We start from the raw sequence: 23,524 nt of genomic DNA, 5'->3' as shown, positions 1-23,524 counted from the left end.
AAAAACTACAACCCCTCCCACCATGCCCTTTGCTGCGCAATGTACTTCCGTGTTCCCATCATGCCGTTTCAGAAACATGGTGGTTGACAGGTTTTACATCACAACAGCATCGATGTCATTGCGTTTAACTAGCCGTTCGAGGGCATATAATTAAGGCAATAGTGGTGTTGAAGTGGATCGTGCACGATGCCGAAATATTACGAGGATAAAGAGCCGGATAACAGAGCCTGCGCCGGTATTAGAGAAGATTTTAAGGCCTGTCTCCTTCAGCATGACTGCGTCGTGAAGGTAAGTACTGTCTGTGTCCTCTGGTCATAACAGCTGAAATACAGGTTATAAGTTAGGCTGCTGTTCGGCTCTATTTGAACAACTATTCGAAAGTACAACACAAGACCTAACTTACCGGCTATTTAAATTGGTGAGGTAACCGTTTGAGTTTGGCCTGTTTCTCTCAGTCTTCACCCTGCCGAACTCCATTTCACAAACTGTCGATTTAATATTGACGTGTTTGTTGAATCGATAGGAGACGCTGTTCGGTTCATGGAGCTCACACATGAGCAGCTTCAATTTCAGTAGGTGCTTTTGTTGGCTAGCTACAGCCAACACAATCATTTAGCTGGTTAAGTGATAGTTTAACGACAGTACAGCAAGAAACTCCCGTCATTTTTTTTGGTGGATAGTCCAGGGCATTCCGGTCGGTTTTCATTCGACTGATTTGCTCAGGGACTCTTCAGCAGGATATAATGTTTGGTGGCCCAGCATTTTGTTCTAGTCCGGTTTATGGGCAGAAATGTTTGTAGCCGACCAACCACGAAGATTTTATTAATCTGTAGATTTTACTTTCAGCATTTGAATTAATGTACTCTTTACATTTCAACCATTAAACACAAAAGAAAAAAGTTTAAATGCGCAACTACGTGTTACAGGAGGTCAAATGTTTATCTTGAAGAAATCAGCAAATTTTTACATAAAAATTTGAGGCACAAAATTAGTGTTTGTGTTTCTCACTAGGTCTGTACATATAGATATGCCTTTTGTTCCGGTGTTAACACACTATTAATGCATATTCAAATATGTGATGTATATTAATAGTATAAATATGCAAATGTGTAGTCGTATTACTTGATAATTTCACCAAAGCAGTAAACTCTTAAATAAGATTGTAATCGGCCTATAATGGGTTCATTTTTGTGTCATTTGACTACTACACAGTCTTACTTGGTTATTACTTTTCCCCTTTCTAATTGTATTGTATTGTCTTCTGAAGGCAATGATAGTTGTCAGTTGGAAACTGTTAAAAGCTGCAATTTAATCAGTGCACCCCAGCCATGTACATTTTATAAATTCAAACTTTCTGGTTACGTATTTTGTCAGGAGGGGAAACTGCCCAGTGAATGTTTGAAGGAAGGTCACTGCAAAGCCCTGCAGACGTCATTCTTTGAGTGCAAGAGGTCAATGGTAAGTTTGCTGTAATTACACTGCACTAGAGACTGGCTGGATGATGGATGGGGAAATAAGGACTGGGTCCTAGTAGACTGCTGTACAATATTTGGTGGGAAATTAAAGCGTAAAGAGAACAGGGAATGTTTTATGTTCCTCTTTCCTTTTGTCTCTGCAAGCTGTACTTTCTTGAAGTGAAACAAATATTATTGACTATAACTGTCTGTTTATTCTGCTCTAATTAAATCATATTCTGTCCCGTACAGAGCTAATATAGGATTTGTGTTTTAAGCTGTGCTGCAAAGGCTGACCACTGTCTCTGTCCTCTGTCTACAGCTGGACACAAGGTCAAGATTCAGAGGACAGGAAAGGATATTGATGAACCATCTGAATGCTGATGTTGCCACATGGTTGAGTGAATACTGGATGAGCAGCAGCAAATCATGTGCAGCTTTAAAATCCACATCTGAAAGACATGTCAAACATGGGGGTTGCAAATGACCATGAGACATGACAGAACAATGGACAATGACACCCAAAAGGAAAATGATCAACTCATCAGTAAAAGGCAGTGCTGAAGTGTGAAAAAAAAACAGATGCTACCACTGACTGGGGCTTCAAGCATCTTAATTTCCTAAGAGAAAAATGTATTGTGTTATTTTGGATGAATGAGTGTTTTATGATATAGGAAACAGTAAAATAAAGAAACAAAGAAAGAAAGACCTATCAAAATTTTAATGTGGTGTTACAAAAAAGGTGACTGAATCATAAGATGTGTAGTGTAGTAAGAGCTTATTTTTATCATGGTGTCATCATTCAACTGACATATACATAGACATTAAGTCAAAATGAGTCCCTGTTCTGGTATAAATAGCTTTAGACAGTGCAAAGTATCAATTTGCAACCAGTTATGCAGTTTTACAGCAGTCAATTTGTCATATACAGTATGTTAGTTAATTACTAAAAATACATATAGCTGAGAAAAATAACAAAATGTCAGACAACTGCTTTCGTCAGACATACAATTCCATTAAAAAACCCTTCAGACTGGGCCAAAATGTGGATAGAAGAAGAGATGTGGCGGTCACTTCCGTCTCCTTCATCCACTCAGAGCCGTTATTTCAAAGCAGCCATCATCATCTGCTCGAACTTCCCCATATCCACCTTCTTTATGATGAAAGCCTTGTGAGTCTTCTTCAGGAAGCCCACAGTATCTACTATCATCATGCCTCTGGTGTGCGTGCCTGTCAGCTCCACGCTAACTGGATATTGGTCGCTTTCTACGATGAACGAGTCGTCCACGGCGGCCGCCATGGCGTATGAGTCGCAGGAAACGAGCCCCGTGCCGGCAACAAACTCCTTCTGGAGGCGCTCGCTCTGCGATGCCTCGATGCTGTGGCGGAAGATGCGTGCCATGAAGCGAGCTTTGTCGGTGTCCTGCGCCAACCAGGCGTCGCAAAACTCCTGTCGGTAGCAGGAGAGACGTCAACACAGAGAGGCTGCAACATTCCTCTGTTGTCTTTATTGATGTTTTAAATTATTAGGGAGATTATGTGCTGTGACTTGTGTCATAAATCTGCTGTATGTGTTGGAATATGTAGAAGAGAAAGCCTTACCCAGGACAGCTTACTGTAGCAGGTGAACTCCCAGCAAGCCAAATAGGTGGGACACTGGTAGTCGTTCAGTACAATGTAAGCAGCTTCTGGATCAGCAGCAAAATTGAACTCAGCGCACACTGTGGTGTTTCCTCGAGCTGAAAAAATACAGCAAAGAAAATCACTGATTACACACTGAACTCCTGAAGGAATTTGTTTAGAAATACAAACGCTGCGTCATAGTTAGGGCTGCAAGCTAATGGCTCATCATTGATTTAATGTTTCCTTGATTGGTTTCATCTGGTCGGCAGTCTAAAGCCCAACGATAATTCAGTTTATGAAGGAAGCATTCGGGAAGTTGCAACCAGATAGTATTAGTTAACTTTTGCTTGAAAAATGACTTCAGTGATTCATCATTTATCTGAACAGGAGCAGATAATTTTTCCATCCATCAAATAATGGATTAATCAACTAATTGTTTCAGCTCTAGTTACAGTAGGATGAATGACAGCAGCATTTGTCATCCTCTGGAGGATGTCTGGCACTTAGTTTTGAGTTTTCACCACCACTGACATGAGATGAGACAATGGACATGGAGATACAAGAAAAATATTCAAAGAAGTCATTTTTTTCTTACATTCAGTGTTGCCTCCCATGATGTAGAGCCCTCTGAGTTTGCTCGGTAGAGATGGATCCATCCTCACAGCTAGGGCTAGGTTGGTGAGCGGTGCCGTGGCAACCAGAGATACCTGGGAAATAAACACAGTCTTGAGACATGCAAGAGGCACATACGCACAAATGGAGCTCTGTCGCGCCTCTCACCTCTCCTTGGTTTTCATTGACAATCCTGATCATAGCTGACACAGCATCCTCCTTCTGAACCAGGTCCAGACTGGGAGCATTTGGGTCCGGAGCGTCTCCCAGCCCATCTTGCCCGTGAAAGTGCCCCGCACTAATGCTGTTCCCGAGGATTGGCTTAGCAGCACCTTTAAACACTGGAATCTGGGACATGAAAGAAGAGCAAACAAGGTGAAAAATGCAAATATACCACAAGGACAAATTCTGTATAGCTCTTACTGAACAGCGTCCCAACACATATCTGTCAATTTTTGCTTTATTGATGTTAGAATGTTCCAAACTGCAAGATAAAGTTAATATGAACACACACTAAGACATTTGTCGACCATTGTATAGCCATCCTTTTAACAACATATATGCTTCTTATCATATTGTCATTCAAACAACTTTATGGCAACATGAAGCAGTCAGGTTTTTCCCCATCGTTGTTCTGAGGTACCTTTACTGTATTAACCAAAAACAAATACTCCTACCTTGGTATTTTATCCATTAAAAGTTCATTAAAATGAATTTCCATAAAGTTTAAGATCTAATGTATCAACATTGCAAAATAAAATAATATACATCTTGGCAGAATACCATGCCCCCCTACTACAAAATTAGATGTGGGCTTGCTTAGGATTGTAGGATGCTTAGGATTGTAAATTGATGTAAATTTCCATGCAAATGTATTACACTTCATATGCTTCACTGCTTTTTCCTACAAACGCTGTGACTACAAATACATTTGTTGTACAGTTAGTTTGGACTAAACTGTAAGCTGTGATTTCATTTAATATAAAAATACCATCACGTCAGATGTTTTATTTCCTTTTCAGAGCACCTGGCCTAAACTACAAAGAATTTCCCATTTACTTTGGTATTAAAATCATAGTCTGACTAAACTAACTGAGTTCATACTGTCATGTGGACTGAGGAACAACAACTCATTGTTAGGCACTTTTATAAACAGCATCCTTACTTGTCACATGATACCAGTAAATTCCAATTTATGCCGGCCAACTCTCTTGACATCCAAGCAAACACACTGATGTTTGGTCTAAAAATGACACAGTATTTACCAGTAAATCATGTCAGTATCATCGAATAACTACACTGGACAGAAAATGACACCAGTGCAGCACCCACCTCCAGTTTATTGCAGGCTTGTAGCACGCGCAGTGTGTTCTTACACACATTCTCCACTGTGGTGTTTCCATGCACACAGGTGATACCCAAGAGCTCTACGCCGGGTGCGGCCAGCGCCAACATGATGGCCTGAGCATCGTCCTACCCCACAGTCTACATCCACCAGCAGCTTTTTACTCATCATGGACCCTATGGAGTAGAGAGCTCAGTCCAATAAAAACAAAACACTTTAACTGTTCATCTGACACCATGGTAAGTGATAAACCCTATTGGTAAATGGAATAAGCTCAACATTTCCCTATAGATACAAATAACTGTAACCAGTTACACTGAGCTTTGCTGGTTGTTAAATTCCATTAACCTATAACACAGAAGTACATATTTCACTCAACAACACTTACCAGTGACCGAGTGTGAAACTGATAAACTGTAGCGTTTGCTGTTGGCTGGTGCTCGTCCTCTCAAAGACTGGAACCAACGACTATCAGCTGCAAGCAACCTTTGACAGGCAAGTAGGAAATCAACAACTGAATGGAGAGTGGACTAAATGGGAGGAGTTACACAATATAGGAAGCAAAAGTTAATAATAAATCAGTTTCAGTGTCATCCTCCAGTGAATAAAATAAATCCCTCACCGGCTGTGGATAAAACACACAACCTCCACAGAGGCTGAAATACTCCTTTACTAAAGTAAGGTTAATACAACTATGGTGTAAATACTCCATCACAAGTCAAAGCACTGAACTGAATTACAGAAGTGTTATCGCAAAATGCAGTTATAGTATTTAAAGTACTCATAACGCAAAACAGTCTCTTTCAGATTGTCGTCTTAGTACTAATGGATCTAAATAGCACTGAAACATTAATGTATCTTAGTACAGATACATTAATGTTTCAGTGCTATTTAAAGTTGCAGTTAATTCACAACAATATATTATTATGTTTTGTTTATAATGGATAATGATAATATAAAGGATGGTGTAAATGTAAGGATAATGCAAAAACTATAGTGACTAAATCCAGTTAAATTACTGTATTTCGCTCTAAAGTAGTACTAATACTAATACTTTACTGATGTTTACATGTCTCTTTGTTGTTTGAACATTGATCCTGAACATTCCTCATGGTGTAAGCGGGTTTAAATTTAGTTACAGGACACATTTCTGTCATTCCTACTTTCAAGAGCATGAAACCGCCTGTCACGCGTCCTTTGAGCTACAGAATAAACGACATGAGAGCCGTCATAGACAGATGTGGATATGTAGCAAAGGTCTGAATCTTTGTGAACCTCCTCGAACAGCTCTTCTGCTTTTAAGTTTTAGCATGTGACAGTGCATCCTCGTCTCACCTCCTCACCGGGCTGCTGAAAATGTAAGATGTTGTTGCAGCGCATCGGATAATCACCGCCATACAGACAAATGCCGGACTGAGATGAGCGTGATGCGAAGAGCTCCCACTCCGCCGTGATTTCAGTGCACCAGAAAATGCATAGAGGAGTGAGCTCAGCAGCCCGCCAGCAATATTGTGCAATTAAAGACTTAGCAAATGCCATTGTGAGTTTTGAGAGCTATGCCACCTCTAGCTAACTCTAAGTTTTAGTGGCAGAGCATTATTGGCGCGTGTTTCGACTGTACAGTGAGTGTTGAAGTGATTCTTCTTTAATACTAGACAATCTATGGCAAAGACGCAATTTCCGGAAATAGCCTTAAAGGAAAACGCGTTTGTTTAGATGATTCTTCGAGAGTTGTTGGCTTCTCCTGAACACAACTTTATCTTCTTTTCTTTTCTTTTCTTTTCTTTTCTTTTCTTTTCTTTTCTTATTATATATGGATGGATCTTGGGTCTTTAAGAGTAAATAATCAGTCATTTCACTTTCCAGTGATGTCAGTGGTGCATGTCCCTAAACGTGTTTGTAGTTATCCAAACCTCCACAAACCATATCTGAATCTGATCAGATTTTGGAGGAACTAAAAGTCCTGGACCCCCTGCTTGCTTGGTGTGAGAAAGAGAGAGAGAGAAAAGAGATGATGATCTACTGAGGAATTTTTAAGAATATTGGATAGTGGATCTAATTCTTGAAGCAGGATTCGGACACCATAAAGTCTCATTTAATTCACTGACACACCAAATTGGCATCGGCAAGCTTTTATTCATTATCCAGTTTCAGTTCACACCTCTGTGTGGGTGCAGGCATCTTCCAAACGCTCCTGTCCAACTTGTGTGTATGTACAACTGATCAGAACAAGGTCATAACTTACTTGCTAATGATGGATAAAACTATAACAGCATTTGAGAACACCAGCCATATTAACATAAATACCTGTAAGCAAAATAACATCTTTAAAATAAAATCCACTGTCTCTATAGGTTTTGTACAATAAGGTACATTGGAGCCCTAGCTGGTAAACTGAAGAGGAGTTGTTGATGGTACGTATAATAATGCAATATGCATTATTTCACTTCAGTCTAAAAACATTAATCAAGTGCTCACTGGTACTCTTAACTGCAACAGTAACAGTAACTGTGATAGTAAGCAATAGGGTTCATGCAGGTTAAATTAATAACGTTTTTATCCAACTTTGACAAAATTCTGCATATTTCAACCAAGTGCTTTGAAACTGAAAACATACACTTAAAAAAAACTTCCATGTTTGAAGGTCTATCCCACCATTATTGTGCTGCATATAACCTGCAGAAATGTCCTAAATATCTGTATCTGTAGATATTTCAGAGTTATAGAATAAAGTGATGCACCACTTCTGAAGATTTGTGAACCAGTTTATCATTGATGCTTCTAGTGAAGCTTCAGAAGAATCTCATGAAAGACATCATTGTAATAGAAATACCAGTGAGTAGTGTCGTATATGTTCTTCTTAAAGATCTGTGCTTGTTGTAGAGAGTGATATTGTGTTGAATATTAGTGTCATTGAATAAGATGAGAAGCAGGAGAGACAGTGGGAGGGAGACAACAAGCTAAAAGCACTGAAAAAAGTCAGGTAAATCAGGTGCTTTGACTTTGACAGCAGTCATCCTGCAGTGCAGTTTAGGTCCAGACAATAATAGGCAGAGGTGATGGTCTGCCTACTTTGGATTTAAAGCTACATTTGGCAACTTAACCTTTTTGCCAAGTGTAGCTTTAAAAAATGAGGCTTTGTCAACAAATCCTATTAAAAGACCAATAACATGCGTTTGTAGTTTTGTTAATGCTTTCCAATTTTCATACCATCTCTGTAACCTCAGGTCAGTTGGTTCCTTAAGAAGATGTAAATCTTATATTTTACAATATATAAATATATTTTCATATTTTCAAATAATCTTCTAACAGCTGGGCACTGTAGTTTATAACAAGTGTTACTCAAGCAGCAGTAAATTGTGCGTTCTTTGGGGACTATTTTTACAGGTGGATTAATACACATTTGGTGTGTTAGTGAATTTCATGGCAGAGGGATAGTGTATATCAAATTAACTCAAAACTACAGTGCCCATGTTTACCGTATGAAAAGAACATGTTAGCCAGTGCAATAAGCTGTGGAATCAGTGGAGGGCTCTATCAGGCTTTGGATGCACAGAAAACTCACAGTAAATTCACTGTTCAAATTTAGGAGATTTGTTGACAATAGCAAAGATACAGAGTCACTTATCCTGTGACTGACAAACTGATAACATCAAACAAAAGCAGGTCGGACGTGTATAGATATGTGTACCTTCAACCCACATCATCTCTCTAAAGGCTGAGACATTTGCATGTTTCATTTCTAGGGAAGTTAAAATGACTCAAATCCAGAGTGACTTTATGCTTCCTGATACTACTACTGGTACAGCAGCCAACAGTGGTGTCTGCACACTGGCTATCAACTTACACAGAAAGCCATATCTTTGCTGTTTTTGGCTGCGAGGTGGCCGTGAAAAGTGTGTCATTCTAGTACTACTGAGAAGAGAGGAAATTGCTATAAAACAATCTACAGTAGCACTGGCACTTGGACATTAATCATCTTAACAGTGACTAAGCACAAAACAAAAGGCTGTTGTTCCAGTTTGTGTTGGTATTTTTCTTTGTGTGGTGCCATCATCATTATCCCCTTCAGTCTTTTTTTGGTTTCCTCCAGACGGAACTGTCCAGTTAGGTCTCAACTTTCCCGTACGTCCCCTCTGGAGGGCGATATTGTTTGGGGAAGGCCTTGAGCTGGAGAGAGTTAAAGGCGTATTTACGACATCCCACATTCTTCATGGTGTTCTCTCTCCTGCAGCCCTCACTGTGGAGAGAACAGAACAGACCAGAAACAAAGCATTATTTACTTTGGCGAATAAATTCCATACATTTTCTAAATGAGATTTTGTGCAGGGACTGACCTGCGCATACAGTCCAGAGCCTGGTAGAAGACCTGTGGAGCCAAGGCGTGCTCCTGCTGCAGGATCTGACACTGCTCCAAGGTCAGAGACATGGCTGTGCGGTCCTTGGCACTCTTACAGCTGGTGAAGCGCACTCCGTTCAGGCGGCGGCAAGCCTTTAACAGGTTAGACAGAGAGATTAGAAGAGAAAGACAGAGCTATTCAATTTTTGGGGCTGAACACAAAGACACAAAGTCTACCTCGGCCGCCTGCCACAAAATCTCCACGTTCTTGTTTTTCTTGGCGTTCACGTTCTGGCTCAGCAGTTTGAGCAGCTCAGACAGGCTGGTGGTACTGTGGGTGCGAGGGAGGCCTGAGGAGATAATAGAGGAGGAACAATGAGGTGGATGAAAAATGAAAAACAAATGGTACACTTTTTTCACTCTGGTATGTATGCAGACTCACAGTCCTCTGGCAGGACTTCTTTAAACTGGTCGTAGTATGAGCTGAGGCGAGCCATGCTCTCCAAGTTGATCACTTCTTGCAGTGACGTATCTCCAAACCTAGAAACATGTACAATATTGATCCACTTAGATCAATGGGTAAAAAAATATACATTTTCTGCCCTTAACCTTCCTTTCTTCTCGTCTCAGTGACTCACTTCTCAGCCAGCGTCTGCTGTTCATTGATCCCCACGTTGAACAGGACGGGCTGCACACGCAGCAGCATCCCATTCTGGATCTCTCGTGGCAGCGTGTCAAACATCGCCCCGGGCATCGGAACCCTGACGTTGAAGCCGTTCCTGTTCCCTGTGATCACCGGCAGCATGTCTGGGGCGAAACCCGAGGTTGCCTGGGTAACTTTAAAGGTAACATTTCTCAGGTCCATCACTCCCACGCTCATGTCTTCCAGCATGGCCAGCTCCTCCCCTTTAAGAAACAAAACATCAGCACAGAGGTTCATGATGATACTAATTCATACTGACATCTGTGATAACAAAGCAACATTCACAACCCAAATTATTTAATCTAGAAAAGTAACACAAAGAACAATGATATCAGGTAGGTCCTGTGTGTTTTAATGTCACAGGTGCGTGGTCATATCTTGAAATCCTTGTGCAAAAAACCCTGCAGTCTTGGAGAGCATTTAAGATAAATCACAGCCACTAATTTAGATGATTGTCCATCAGAATATGTATTTTGATGCTGATCTACATCCAGATTTAACATTTCTAAACATCTTGAAAATTTTAAGCAGAATAAAAATTTTAATGGAAGTGTACGATGATACATCTCTAAACAAGCATACATGCAGACAAACACACTACTTACCATAGGTGCTTAGCAGGCCTTCATACTGCACCAGTAAGCCAATGGTGTGTAACTGCCTGAGGAAGCCTGAGTCACACAGACTGTTCCTCAGCTTGAGTATGAAGCCGCAGATCAGAGCCGTCAGCTGTAAAAAGCACAATTCATGTCAATACAGTGACAAATAGGCAGGTTTTGTGTCATATTATGCACAGTATAGGCAGAAGGGGGAGGTAGAGGCCGACGAACCGTCTGGCAGAAGACAACATCACGGCGATATTGCAGGGTGAGGCTCATGGCAATGGTGGGGGCGCTGTCCTGCATCAGCAGAAACACCATGGCCTTCTTGGCTTTGTCGCTCATCAGCGACACACAGTCTGTCAATGTGGTGAGGAGAGGATACAGAGCTTCGCTCCACTCACCTGCAGATACAGCACACAGGTTAAACACATACACAAGTACACACACGGGGGATGTGCAGATATTGTACATAAAAGGTTTGGTGCATCTGCATTTAAAGTGTTTAAAATAAATGCAATCCAATATAATAAAATGTCTTAACCACATTTATTGATCCATGGATCACATTATATTTGGCCCACACAGAGCATGATTGAAACAATACTTCACAGCAAACTGCCATTATGTCCCTGCACTATTAATTTGTCCATGCCATTTTTATTTTAGTAGTCAGAGCAGCGTCTCTCAGCCTGATCAGACCTGTGGACCCATCTTCACCAATTTAGTGGCTGTCAGGATGTCAGTTTTTGAATACCTTTGTATTCTGTTTTCATCAATTATGCTCTATTTTGAGCCATTTTAATGTATTTATTTTTGAAATATATATATAAAATATATATATATAAAACATATCATATTGCAGTCCTTTTCTAAATTTCATGTGTCGTCCCTGAATTTTTTTTTATTGCAGTAGCTATTTTGATTCATTCTCCTTAAGCACACACACTAATTTGTGAAGTAAATTCCTGTTCTCACCTGGGGACGTCTTTTCTACTTTTTCTACTTCTGGGCTGTTATCTACAAGTGAGAGAAAGTTTTTTTTTAAAAAAAAGTTAGATAAAAACAAAATTCCGGTTGTACTTTCACCGACACAGTGGATGGGAGAGACATGCAGGAGTCTGATGAGACGATGATGATAATAGCAGTTGATGATTTTGTGCTGTTTGCGACAACTGTGATGATAATAGGGAATGAGATGATGGCTACAGTAATGATGACGATGGTAAATGGATTATATGCTCAGCATGTATCCAGGACGTCTCTTGGTTACTATGGATACATCATTAGAAAGACCCCCTGATTTTTGTACACAGAAGTGAAGTTAATCAGTACACAATTGTACCTCATTCATAGACTATACACCAAAATTCTGTGTGTGTGTGTGTGTGTGTACCTTTCTTAGTGTTTCTAGGCTCCTCATTGGCGAGCAGGAAGACATCCTCAGAGCTGCTGTCACTTTGGAGTTTGTCTCGCTGCAGAAGCCTGTCCACCCTCTGGATCACACACTCCAGGCTCTTATCAACATTTAACCAAACCTTCTCCTGCGGACAAACACACATTGCAGCTGAAGTCAATGAAGATTAAAAAGACAACACAAACACATGAGCACAGGCATTAAAGAGGCGGATGGGCTCTCTCTTACCCACTCTTCCCCGTGCAAATCCGCCTGCAAGGAGGCCCGCTTGCTTTTACCCCCTTCACCACCCTCTGGGGGAGTCAGCGTGGCGAGAGGGCGAGGTGGTAGCGCGAGACGGAGAGGCGGGGTGACGGGAGGGAGAGCGTGATGGGGAGCGACTGGAGGGTGAGAGGGAAGAGGAGGACGGGGACGGGGTGCCTTGCTGAGTGAACTCCGGGCAGGCGGCTGCCAGGGCGAGGATGGCTGAGGACAGCAGCTTGGAGTCACACACGGTCACCAGCTGACGAGTCTGTGGGAGGAGAGGAGGATGGAGGATGGAGAAAAAGAGGGGTGAGGGAAGGTTGCAAAAACGTTGGAATTACATGAAATTAAATTAACAGTGACTCTGAGCAAAGAGTGCTCTTTAAAGTTAGGGTTAGTGTTAGCTGCTGGTAAATTTTTTGGAGATTTTCCCTGTTTTACTGCACATGACTGTTTGTCTGTATCCATCCAATACGAGTAGAGATAAAAAAATCAAGAGCTTGAGAAATCAGTAAAAGAAGTAGAAGAAGTAGAAAGCAGAGTGTTGTGAGATTAAACAGAGAAGAAACTATAACTCAGCACTTGACTGACTGACTCCAGTTCCTCTGAGTGCTGTCTTACCTTCTCTGTTAGGATGGCCAGGGTTCTCTCCAGAGCGTTGGCCGAGCGTTCCTTGGCAGCTCGTGACAGACGTTCGGTGTAGTAGCAAACTTGTGTCTTCAGAGTGTTAATCTGGCCAATCAGCTCCTTTGCTTTCACGACATCCTGAGGCTGGTACGCCTTTCCTTTAGAGCCGGGGCCAGCAGAACTTTGGGTCGTGCATTGATGTGCGTGAGATGGAAAACAGAAGATCAATTGTGGGACAAGTGTTGTACACACAGCGATAACTAAAAACACACAAACGGCTTACAATACACCTCGCTTGATCTCACCTCTCCTCCTCGTAAGTGCTGAATTGAAATGGCAAAAAAAGGGATACATTAATTACTTGTTAAATCCAACACCAACATAACACAACCCTGTATTTGCAGCTTTGCTCTACTCACTGTTTCCTGGCTTCTTCGAGCTTGTGCAGCAGTTTTCGGAGGCCACAGCCTTTAAAGCCTTGATGGTGTGCTGCAGGAGCACCGATAGTAACAACATCGTATGTCCGATCTGATCGGAGGACAGATAATATAAGTAAGAAACTGAATAAATAGAATTATTGAAAGTGGATATATATATATATATATATAAACATGCATGTACAAACACCTACCATAACCAGACTCCCCCTGTACTCTCATCCTCTGGATGTGCAGATTAGTGGGAATAAACTCCAACTTCCTCTCAGCTTTCAAGGTGCTTGACTTGAATGAAGGACCTGAGAGGGAACAGAAAGGAGGAAAGAAGTTGTGCATATCATGGGATGCTGTTTTTGCATGTTTTTGCAATTAGGCAACATTGATTTTTTTTTTTTTTTAATAATCAATAATAAAATCTTTATGTTGGACCCTTCTTTCCTGGCAAGGGTCCATATTTTTTAAACTCAAAGCACCTTTTTTGTAAAGCTTAACTATCTTGCAAATGATCATAATCATGCCAGTGTTCTAACCTTTGTATTCGTGCAGGTCACTTATGGTCTCCTGGTAAGTGAGGATGATGGTCTGGTACTGAGTGATGATCTGCCTCCTGAGGTTTTCCCAGCATGGAGACAGCTCACCCAGCTCTTCCAGCTCACACACCCTGCGTGACACAGAGGCATTAATGATGAAGGCACCCAGCTGATGCACTGATGATCTCACAGTTTGCAGTTTGTGCAGCCGGTTCAATTAAGGTCTCTGCAATAAACACAAACAATTGAGACTCCCAAGTCCTCAAATTACAAACACTACAAGCAACTAATAAGAAAGTGGCAGCTGAGGGAGTTGTATTGATAATGTTGCATTGACGATATGATGATGATACAACAATAGAGTACACAGGAATGAACTGCTCATGATGCAGAATTGACACACTCTCAGGTTACAAAGCACACAGGTTCAATATACTGTCCCCGAGGAGACATGAAAAAGATTTTCCTTACAGACATGCATCATGTCATGTGGACACAGCATGAGGATTGCAATAAAAAAAAAGGGGGGGGGGGGTGTGTGATGTGAATGAGATAGGAAATAAGAAAAAAAATTTGCTGCATAAATTATGTCTATAATTTTCAACATGTCTCTCAACTTTTCTTTTTAATGGTGAAATATTGCATAGTTGTAAATAGTTGCATTTATCTAGCATTTTGCTTTGCTTGCTACCAAGCAACAAGCCAGAGTGTAGCAGAAATTCCATATTACTCTGTTTACTTCTATGTATCTGTGTTCTTCATTGTCCTCACCCTGCGAGTGGGAAGGTCTGTGTGTTTTGTGTGACTCCTCAGAAAACCAGCTCATACCAGTATGTTATAGATAGGTGAGGCTGAACTATAAATGCTTTTGCTCAGCATTGTTAAAGTGTCTTTCTGTTTGCGCAGACCATGAATAAACCTTGTCTCTGTGCAGACAGTCTGACCCATATAAATACTCTGTCTTGGAGACACTAACTCTGCAAATTCTCTTTACTGCAGAATTTCCACAACAAGTCGACAAGTGTCTTGCCCAAGGACACTTGGACATGAGGACAGAAGGAGCTGGGGATCAAACCGCCAACTGTGTGATTAGTAGACAACCTCTACTATAAAACAAGCTGAGAAGGGAACATTGCTTTGGTTAAACTGCTTGCAGCTCCTTTGTCGAGACGACTTAAGTCAAGTCTGAGTTCAAGTCAAAAAAAGTATTATATCTTTCCTCAAATGAAACCATGTAAAACCTCAAGCCTAAAAGGAGAACGTTTCGTTGTTACATGGCAAAGATACACCATGGAAAATAGAAACAGGGACTTTCAACAAGTCATTAGCAAAAGTCAGAAACTGTTAAAGATCAGACTTAGGAGCGACATCAGCAAGTACATACAGCTTTCCTTTAATGGTTTGCAAGATTAGGAGCCGCTGCTCCTATGACCAGATATTCACGCTCTGCTAAGATGTTACCTGACTGCGTCTTCCTCCAGCAGAAGTTTGACAAACTGTCGAGGAATGTGCAGGGAGAGCACGCTCTCTGCCATCTGCTCCAGGATACGTAGGTGGTTGCCATCTGTGGTGGGGAAACGGTACGTGCGCGACATGACACCGCCAAATACTGAAAGCAGACAGTCACAGAACATGCCACCACAGCCGTGAATCGCCATGACACAGCTGGTAATTCAGATATCACCTAGTACTTGATCTAGACATGATCATAACAGGAGGATAATATCAGGTTCATATGGACACTCACCAGCCTTCAGCAGAGGATCTTTACACAGAGATGAAGACTTGGACTTTATACCCATCGATTCAGTCAGGCTTTCATCAACAGGGAGAACCATCTAATACACAAACAAACAAACAAAAAACAAAACAATAATGTGTGTCATTGGTTATCAAATGATCTCAACTGACTCAGCATTAAATCATCTGATTGTCTCTGCTTATAATATTTGAGAACTGTCAGCAACATCAACTATTTCTAGCTTGCATCATTAAAAGGATTTTTTTTTTCTTGATCACTCACCCTTCCATTAACAGTGTCTCCTCTCTGTAATCTTGCAACAGGAGCTCTCTGCTCGCGCTTCTCCTCTATCTGCCAGGCGATGACGGTGAGGTTCCCCACGCGCTCATTCTCCGCTGACCTGACACACAGCGACATTGAGTAAATTAAACACCCCTGGGCACAAATTAAGCATGCAATTCATATCATTTTGCTCTGTACCATACTGCATGTCTGCCTCTTACCTGAGAGTCAGGTGCAGTCTGTGGTGTTTGTCCTGCAGCAGCTCCTTCACGGAAAACATGGACGAACCAAGCATGTACATCTATCACATTAAAACACATACAGCCAAAGGATTAAAGTAATTTCTCACAGAAAAGTGCAGACTATCAAGGTTTTAGTAAATAGGAACTTTCTCCATTTTGAGTCAAGAGGCTTTGGAAGAAATTATTCTTGGGTTGGGGCTCACCGTGCCCTGGGAGCGGTCCTTCACATCGTAGACAGAGAGCTTGACCTGAGTCTGCTGAGTGATCAGAGAGTCCTGAAAGAACGCTATGCTGCTCAGGAAGATAGGGTTACTGGTACCCTGGAGAAAAAGACAGAGAGAGAGAAGGATGAAGTGGTTTTGAAATCTCAGGCAGCAGGCAGGATGGAAGGGCAAGTGAGCAATAGTGCACCTCAATGATTTCCGTTTGAGCATGCTTGGTCCAGAAGGCCTGAGGCGGAGTGGTGCAGCTGACGGCGACAAAGCTGGTTGGCTTACGATCCAGAGACGGAGTAACCAGTTCACTGCAGGCTGTGACATAAAAACACAGGAGGAGATTACAAACTGTGGGATTTACTAGTGGGATGGTCACTAATCCTCGACCATGGGAGGACGTAATACAGTGTTTCTGAGTTGTTAGTACTTGGTGAGTGGCAGTTTATGGTTATGCTGTCAGGTTGAACAGGGAGTAAAAATGGAAAAAGTCATTCCACACAAATGATGTAGTCAGCCAATGAGCCAATCACTGACAAGACACGTTACCCTCCATCCAATACAGCAGCATCAAATTACAGAGCTGAGGTAGGTTTGTCTCTATGAGCAACACCATATTATATTACACAGTCATTTGTCAATACAGAAATATTGATTAGTGGATCCAATTCAATCAGTGTGTACAATTTCACTGTCAGAAAAGGCTCAATTATTTCCTTTAACAGCAAGGCATTACAGTACATCATCCTCATACAGGAGTAAATAGTGCATTTGTTGGGAACTATTTTTAACTGTGGAATAATACACATTCAGTGCACTAGTGAATTTTCACTGTAGCTGGATGGCGTTATGGTAAATGGACTGCACTTATATAGTCTTATATAACATAGACATTACATACACATTCATACAGCACTTGTTCTAAACATACAAAGTGCTTTCTAACACATTCACACCCAGATAACACACATTGGGAGCAAATCAGAGTTCAGTATCTTGCCCAAGGATACTTCAGCACGCAGACTGGAGGAGCCAGGGTTCGAACCACCAACCTTTCCGATTGGTGGACGGAAAGGCCTGAGCCACATCCGCGCCCGTTGTTATGTGGGATTCACTGAACTTTGGGTTTGAATAAACTACAGTGCTCATGTTCATCATAATAGAGCAGAATATCACTCAGTGCAGCACTTTTTTTAAAAATCGTTTTTGGAAGAACAAAAGCAATGAGTTCATTGTTGGTTTTGGTCTTTTCATGTGATTTAAGCATTAAGTTAAATACTTTGACCATTACTGATGATACCACCTTCAAAAGAAGGACACGCGTTGTTTAATCTACACATAATGTACAGCAGTGCATCCATGACTTACCCACACTAAACTCCAGCACAGGCTCATCTGGGTCCTGACTGCTGCCTGTTGGATAGAGAGAAAGAGGCAGGGAAGCTCTCTTTAAATGTTCAGGCATTTCATCATCAGAGATATTACCATGGTAGCAGTTACTTAGTTACCTGAGAGAGCCAGCCCCATCATCTCAGCTGAGAGATCAAACGTGTTGGCCCGGTAGACTGACCATGGCCGATGGCGGGGGCTGCGCTCCTTCCCGGACATGGTGGGTTCACGTCAGGGATGAGGATGGATTTTAGAATAAAGAGGCTGTAGAGCAGAACAATGTCGAGCAGACACAAATTGTCACGTCACTTCTCTAAGATATGAATACGTTGGTTTCCCTTTTGTGTTGATGTGAGCGGTCACACGTTTGTCAATGATAAACCTGAAAGAAAAAATAGGAGAAAACAACAAAAAGATCATCTGCTGTCCCCATAGAAACATACACTGTCACTTCATTCTGAGATGAGAATCATATGACAGGTTGCGTAGTTTCCTGTTAGTGCTTGACTTATTTCTTTCCCTCTGTTAATGCTCTAATAGAGACGGTGGGAAAAATATGTGTGGATGAAAAGTGTGACTTTTCACACAGGATGTAGGATATGAAACACTGAGCAGCAGCAGTCTGACTCTACACCTTCTACCTCCTAATGCTATTTGTGCTTGCCAGGTGTTTTTTTGAAAACTGAGCTCTGCTTTTAGACAGACTGATGACAAGCACACACACGCACAGACACACAGATAAAGAAGCAAATGCCCCAGTTTGATCACAAAGATCAGACAACCACAGCTGCTCTACTGCAGATATAACACATAACCTTGTCATAGGTAAGCAGCAAGAACCACCAGCTATTTCACAAAAAGCTTCTTAGCTGATTTGAAGAATATTTGATAAGAAGAATTTAAGTATGTGTGTCTACACAGTGCCAATGATGAAAAATAAAGCCTTTCTAGACGTTTGTATAAATTCAGCTTCATGGCAACTAGTAGATTAGGTTTTTATAATCTATAATTGGAAATCTTGGCGTTAGGATAAGAACCCACGGTGACACAGGTTTCACCAACTCTTTAAATGTTGTAGAAAGTTCCTCATAACTGACTTTTAACTCATGAAGTCCCCAAGAAAATAAAACAAATTCTAAAAAAGTAAAACTTCAGAGATGTGTCAGGGGGACACGAAAAACAAACTGCTCAATGGACAAAGCGACTGTTAATTCACATCACTTTACATTATTACTTTAAATTATATACAGTACATGCTGTATGAGAATTCAATATACAGTTTTTCTCTTTACTATAAACAATGCCTTGATTGTTTAAGAAATGAACGACAAACACTTAGGGCCTCACATAACAATGATCAACTCAGTAAATATCACCCACCCCCCACCCCACCCCAACACACACACACACACACACACACACACACACACACACACAGTAAGTGCTTGTGTTGTAACTCATAATGAAACAGATAGATGCTCATTCGTCATGTTTGATACTCCTTTGGTGAGTACAAATACAACTGACAGCTCATGTTGTTACCTAGCAGACGGTGCACCTGCCAAAATGACATGCAACAGTGAGAGAACAGGAAACACAAGGCTGAGCCAAGTGTGCCAGCGCAGGAGATTTGGCTCAACTGAAACATTTATGTCCTCTCTGGATTAATTTCCTCGCTCCGTTTTATCTGTCTTTGATTCCCTTTGGCTTCATCTGACTTCTCTTGGTTGCACTGATAGGAAGAGACAGAAGATGAAGTAACCACTGCTGGGCCTTCACCTCTCCATGCCCCTGCTGAATATTAGCGTCTTTTGATTGCCAAGAGATGGCTCTAAAATATCCTCCTCTGTGTCTAGGAAAATGTTCCTGTCTGTATTTTTGTCCCGTCAGGTGTCATGGGATGCTTGTTTCAACAAACACAGAGAGGAAGAAATGTGAAAGAGGAGGCAAAGCGCCTTTAAGGATAAGGCGATTCAGTCACTGCCGGCCTACCCTGTGTAATTCTCTGAAAAAAGCATGAGAGAGGCGCAAAGACAAGTTCAAATTAATGTCACACATTGACTACTAAGTGATAACACAGATGTAAGAGTTGGCTGCAGCACTCAGTGCATTGATTCAGCTCCTGTGAAATACAACTGAGCATGCACATGAACCACAACACAGTGAGTGGAGGACACAGACATGGGAGAAGGAACAGAAAAAGAGAAAATGTGAAGTCTTAAAGGGAGGGGAAAGGGATGCAGCAAGTGGCCTGATGACTAACCTGAGCTGAAAACTGCTTCAAATTGCCCAGAGAATTAAATGTTTACATATCCTGTGGCCTGTCAGACTCAGTCAGTGTGTGTTTGTGCCACACAAACATCCATTTGCCTTTGCTCAGAGTGATCAACTGGAATAAATGTCACTTGCTTTTCAGCCTTAACTATACACAGACCTGATAGACAGAGGGAATATCTGGTACTGTGAATGTTTGCCTGTTCTGTGTGTGGCTATGTTTTTTTCTTCATACGGCAGTGACAAAGGGAGAACAACTCTGTGTGTGCCACTGTGCATTCATGTGTAATGACTTCTGCAATGGAGATCTATTTTTACACGTGAATCTGTTTTGACGTCACAGGCCGCGCACAAATGAAAACACGGTCTCCCGATAGCATACACATACACACACACGCACACACACACACACACACATACACAGGACACTTCAAGTGATCTGCACAGTCACACGCAAAAACCCAGAGTGTGAGTATGAGGATCTTTGCCAGTTTAATCTCTGTTTTGGCACCTCATGTGTGACCAAAACAGATGACAATTACAGCATGGATGCTCTGCCTCATTAGTCTGTGTGGCAGTAATTGTCAGTGGGAGGTGTCTTTTAACATGCTGTAATCTCCACTGCCTGTGGCACTGTGGGAGGCTCTCTAGGAAACCCACAGTGGATCTAATGCAAAGCCACAGGCAGCCACAGATCATAAACATTTCAGTCGCTGGGCGCATGCAGTCTGATTGAGAGGATGAAATATCCAGGGGCGGTGCTAAAATGATTTATCTATTACCCAAAGTCTGTCCAATCACTGGACAGAAATAATAAATTACAACGTTGATAGTTGATTTGTTATTTAAATCATCTATCAAGCAAAAACCCAAAATATTCTCTGATTCCAGCTGTTTGATTCTTTCTTTTATATCTTTATAAGATGATTTTCATTATTGATTAATCTGAAGATTATTTTCTTGATTAAATACTTAATTGGTTGGTTTATAAATTATATTAAACAGGAAATAGTCAAAAGTGTGCATCGCAATTTTCTAAAACCCAGTATCTTGTTCTGTCAAACAATGTGGCTAAGCTGATATCTCAGTTCAGGCCCCATGACATCAAATAACCCCACTTATGAAGTGGCACTGAGCAAGAGGCTGAATCCTGACCAGCTCCGCAGCTGCTGCTCTGTCAGTGACCTCTGACCTCAATAAAATGAAACAGGTCAGGGGCATAGATGGCCAGGGGGAGACATGTTGTGGTTTTCCAGCTTTAAATTGAAGATGAAGATGGTGATGTGGAAAGGAAGCAAGTGAGGTGGTGAACAACAGAAGATTCAGGTGGTCCTCTGGGGAGGACGGTCCTTTGACGGGATATGGAGACAAAAATGACCCACTTCTAGTCAGGCCACAGCTGGCCCCCTGCAGATGCTGTCAGCACCGGCTGCACTGCAGTGCCTCTCTCTCTCTCTCTCTCAGATGTTCTTTTCCTTAACTCATCTCCTTCTTTTAAATTTAAGTCTCTTCTAAAAGCCTCATATTCCCCTCATTCTGCTCTGTCATTGGCCCTGCCCTTTTCCTTTATTTATTTATTTTTTTTTTTCCAGCTATCTCCCTTTCCCTTGTTCCCCTGTTACCCCGATAGTTCTTCTCAATTTCCATCTATTGATTCTGTTTCAAGTCCAGAGCTGAGCTGTGCTGAACTGCTGTCCCCTTGGGTCTGATTTACAATTGCCTACTTGATAAAGAATCGTCTGCTGTAACCATGGGCACGAGGTTGTTAGCAGGACACTGATCCATAAATTGCTTTCTGATCCAACTGATCAAAGAGGAGGAGAATATGCGAACGAGTTTACTCCCAAGTGGAGAGGATATTTATCCACACACACAGTGGCAACTGGAAATAACATCATCAGACAACTGAGCATTAGAAAGACAACATGGATGATGATGATGATGATGATGATGATGATGAACTGTTCTACTGTGCGTGGATCCTTAGCTGTCAGGAAACATGCAACTGGGCAGGTTCAGAGGTCTCTAACAAGCTTTGTTCAATTTATTTCTCAAGAGGCAGATACAAGAGGGAGAGAGAAAGACAACAGACACCTCTACGTGAATCATAGAAGAGCTCAGTGTAATTTAGTTTTCTCTCTGTTGAAAATAGTGAAAAGAGTGATTCAACAGATCAAATTTAATCCTTTTACGCTCCGTTGGGAACATCCGGGAGGACTGCAATGGCGTGACACGTTGCTTTATAAAGCATCACATCCGGTATTAGACATAATGTATTACAGAAAAAGACAAATATGTAACATATTCTTCATAATCCTACATCAACACTGTGTTGGCTTTCTGTGCATGAAACTGGGTGTAATCCTGTCTGTTTACCAGGCTGGGTGCGTGGAAATAAACAGACAGAGGCCAGAGCTGTCCGGTGGAAATCTATTTATGGCGGCACTGGCAGGTAATATTGTCATTACACTTCAGTGTGGATACATGTTTATTCACTGACACTCGGACAATAACAAATGTTGCGTCATGACATCTGCTGATGCTCCTTCACTGAGGCTGCTGCTGCAGGGTGCTGCAGGCTGTACACCCCGTCCAGGCCACGTAAATATAGATGTATATCTATATTTTAAAAAAAAAACACACAGACAAAACGGCTAAATCGACATTTGAGATGTTGCTATAGCTGAGAACATCTCATTCTGACCCTGCTGCTCTGTCTCTTAACGACAGCATCTTTCACAGCGAACAAACGCCCTCGACAAACCACGAGACGATGAGATGCGTAATGAAAAACACACATTAAACAAAACGAATATCTCATACCGTTAAGAGAAAAGCGATGGTTTCTTTTCATACTGATGCGCATCCTGGTGCCACACTCGACGACGTCTGCAGCTGAAGACTCGCCCTGACTCCCTGTGACACAGCTGAACGTAATACCTCCACTGAAGGCAGCGATATCCTCTCTATCCGCCGGGGGGCGCTGTCTGCCTGGTCTGTACCACCACATATAACCACATGTGTCGTTGTAAATGGGTGGAGTAGGTGGCTGAATCGTCTGTAAACGTTCATTGAGTAAATGAACAACATCTCTGCCACTGCAAGTAATATGGAACATTTCCAACAAGGAAAAGATTAAAACGTTAGGGATGGAAAAAAAAAAAAGAATTTAAGTAATGTATGTCATAATAATTTCGACTTTAGCAGCTCTTTGTCCAAAACAGACACAATGTGAGTGTTGCCAACAGTTTGCTGTTTTGTCATGAGTATCATTTTGGATAGGAGGGGGGTGGTGTTAATTCAGTGTTTTTCAGTCAAGAGGAGGCCCCTTAAAATAATAATAATAATAATAATAATAATAATAATAATAATAATCAGAACACTAAATCACTTCAACTTAATATACCACCAATACTGATATAAAGTTGTTATGGAGAAGTTAGAAATGATAAGAA

General features: G+C 41.5%; 3 protein-coding genes across 3 annotated transcripts; 1 reads left to right on the top strand and 2 right to left on the bottom strand.

The window, feature by feature from the left end:
• Positions 1-41: 41 nt before the first annotated feature.
• Positions 42-2,017, top strand: LOC108900990 (cytochrome c oxidase assembly factor 5). The gene is made up of 3 exons (XM_018702290.2): positions 42-288; positions 1,375-1,458; positions 1,777-2,017. The coding sequence occupies exons 1-3, from the start codon at positions 187-189 to the stop codon at positions 1,939-1,941; spliced, it is 351 nt and encodes a 116-aa protein (XP_018557806.1). The 5' UTR covers positions 42-186; the 3' UTR covers positions 1,942-2,017.
• Positions 2,018-2,306: 289 nt separating this feature from the next.
• si:dkey-4e7.3 (uncharacterized protein LOC402865 homolog) lies at positions 2,307-6,440 on the bottom strand. Its single transcript, XM_018702289.2, is given in 8 exon segments — positions 2,307-2,904; positions 3,057-3,193; positions 3,673-3,784; positions 3,858-4,037; positions 5,022-5,162; positions 5,164-5,210; positions 5,423-5,520; positions 6,370-6,440. Coding segments are annotated over 8 exon segments (1,125 nt in total). The 5' UTR covers positions 6,432-6,440; the 3' UTR covers positions 2,307-2,556.
• Positions 6,441-7,150: 710 nt separating this feature from the next.
• Positions 7,151-23,029, bottom strand: inpp4aa (inositol polyphosphate-4-phosphatase type I Aa). The gene is given in 25 exon segments (XM_018702287.1): positions 7,151-9,274; positions 9,372-9,526; positions 9,611-9,723; positions 9,816-9,913; positions 10,012-10,279; positions 10,682-10,805; positions 10,907-11,079; positions 11,654-11,695; positions 12,072-12,219; positions 12,321-12,398; positions 12,400-12,603; positions 12,957-13,143; positions 13,268-13,285; positions 13,382-13,490; positions 13,594-13,698; positions 13,930-14,060; positions 15,391-15,538; positions 15,677-15,767; positions 15,953-16,070; positions 16,174-16,253; positions 16,398-16,514; positions 16,606-16,724; positions 17,775-17,819; positions 17,915-18,177; positions 22,893-23,029. Coding segments are annotated over 24 exon segments (2,904 nt in total). The 5' UTR covers positions 18,015-18,177; positions 22,893-23,029; the 3' UTR covers positions 7,151-9,141.
• Positions 23,030-23,524: the final 495 nt, after the last annotated feature.

This window comes from Lates calcarifer, linkage group LG1 (assembly GCF_001640805.2).
Source record: "Lates calcarifer isolate ASB-BC8 linkage group LG1, TLL_Latcal_v3, whole genome shotgun sequence".
Taxonomy (NCBI): Eukaryota; Metazoa; Chordata; class Actinopteri; family Centropomidae; genus Lates; species Lates calcarifer.
This window is presented reverse-complemented; position numbering and strand designations above follow the sequence as displayed.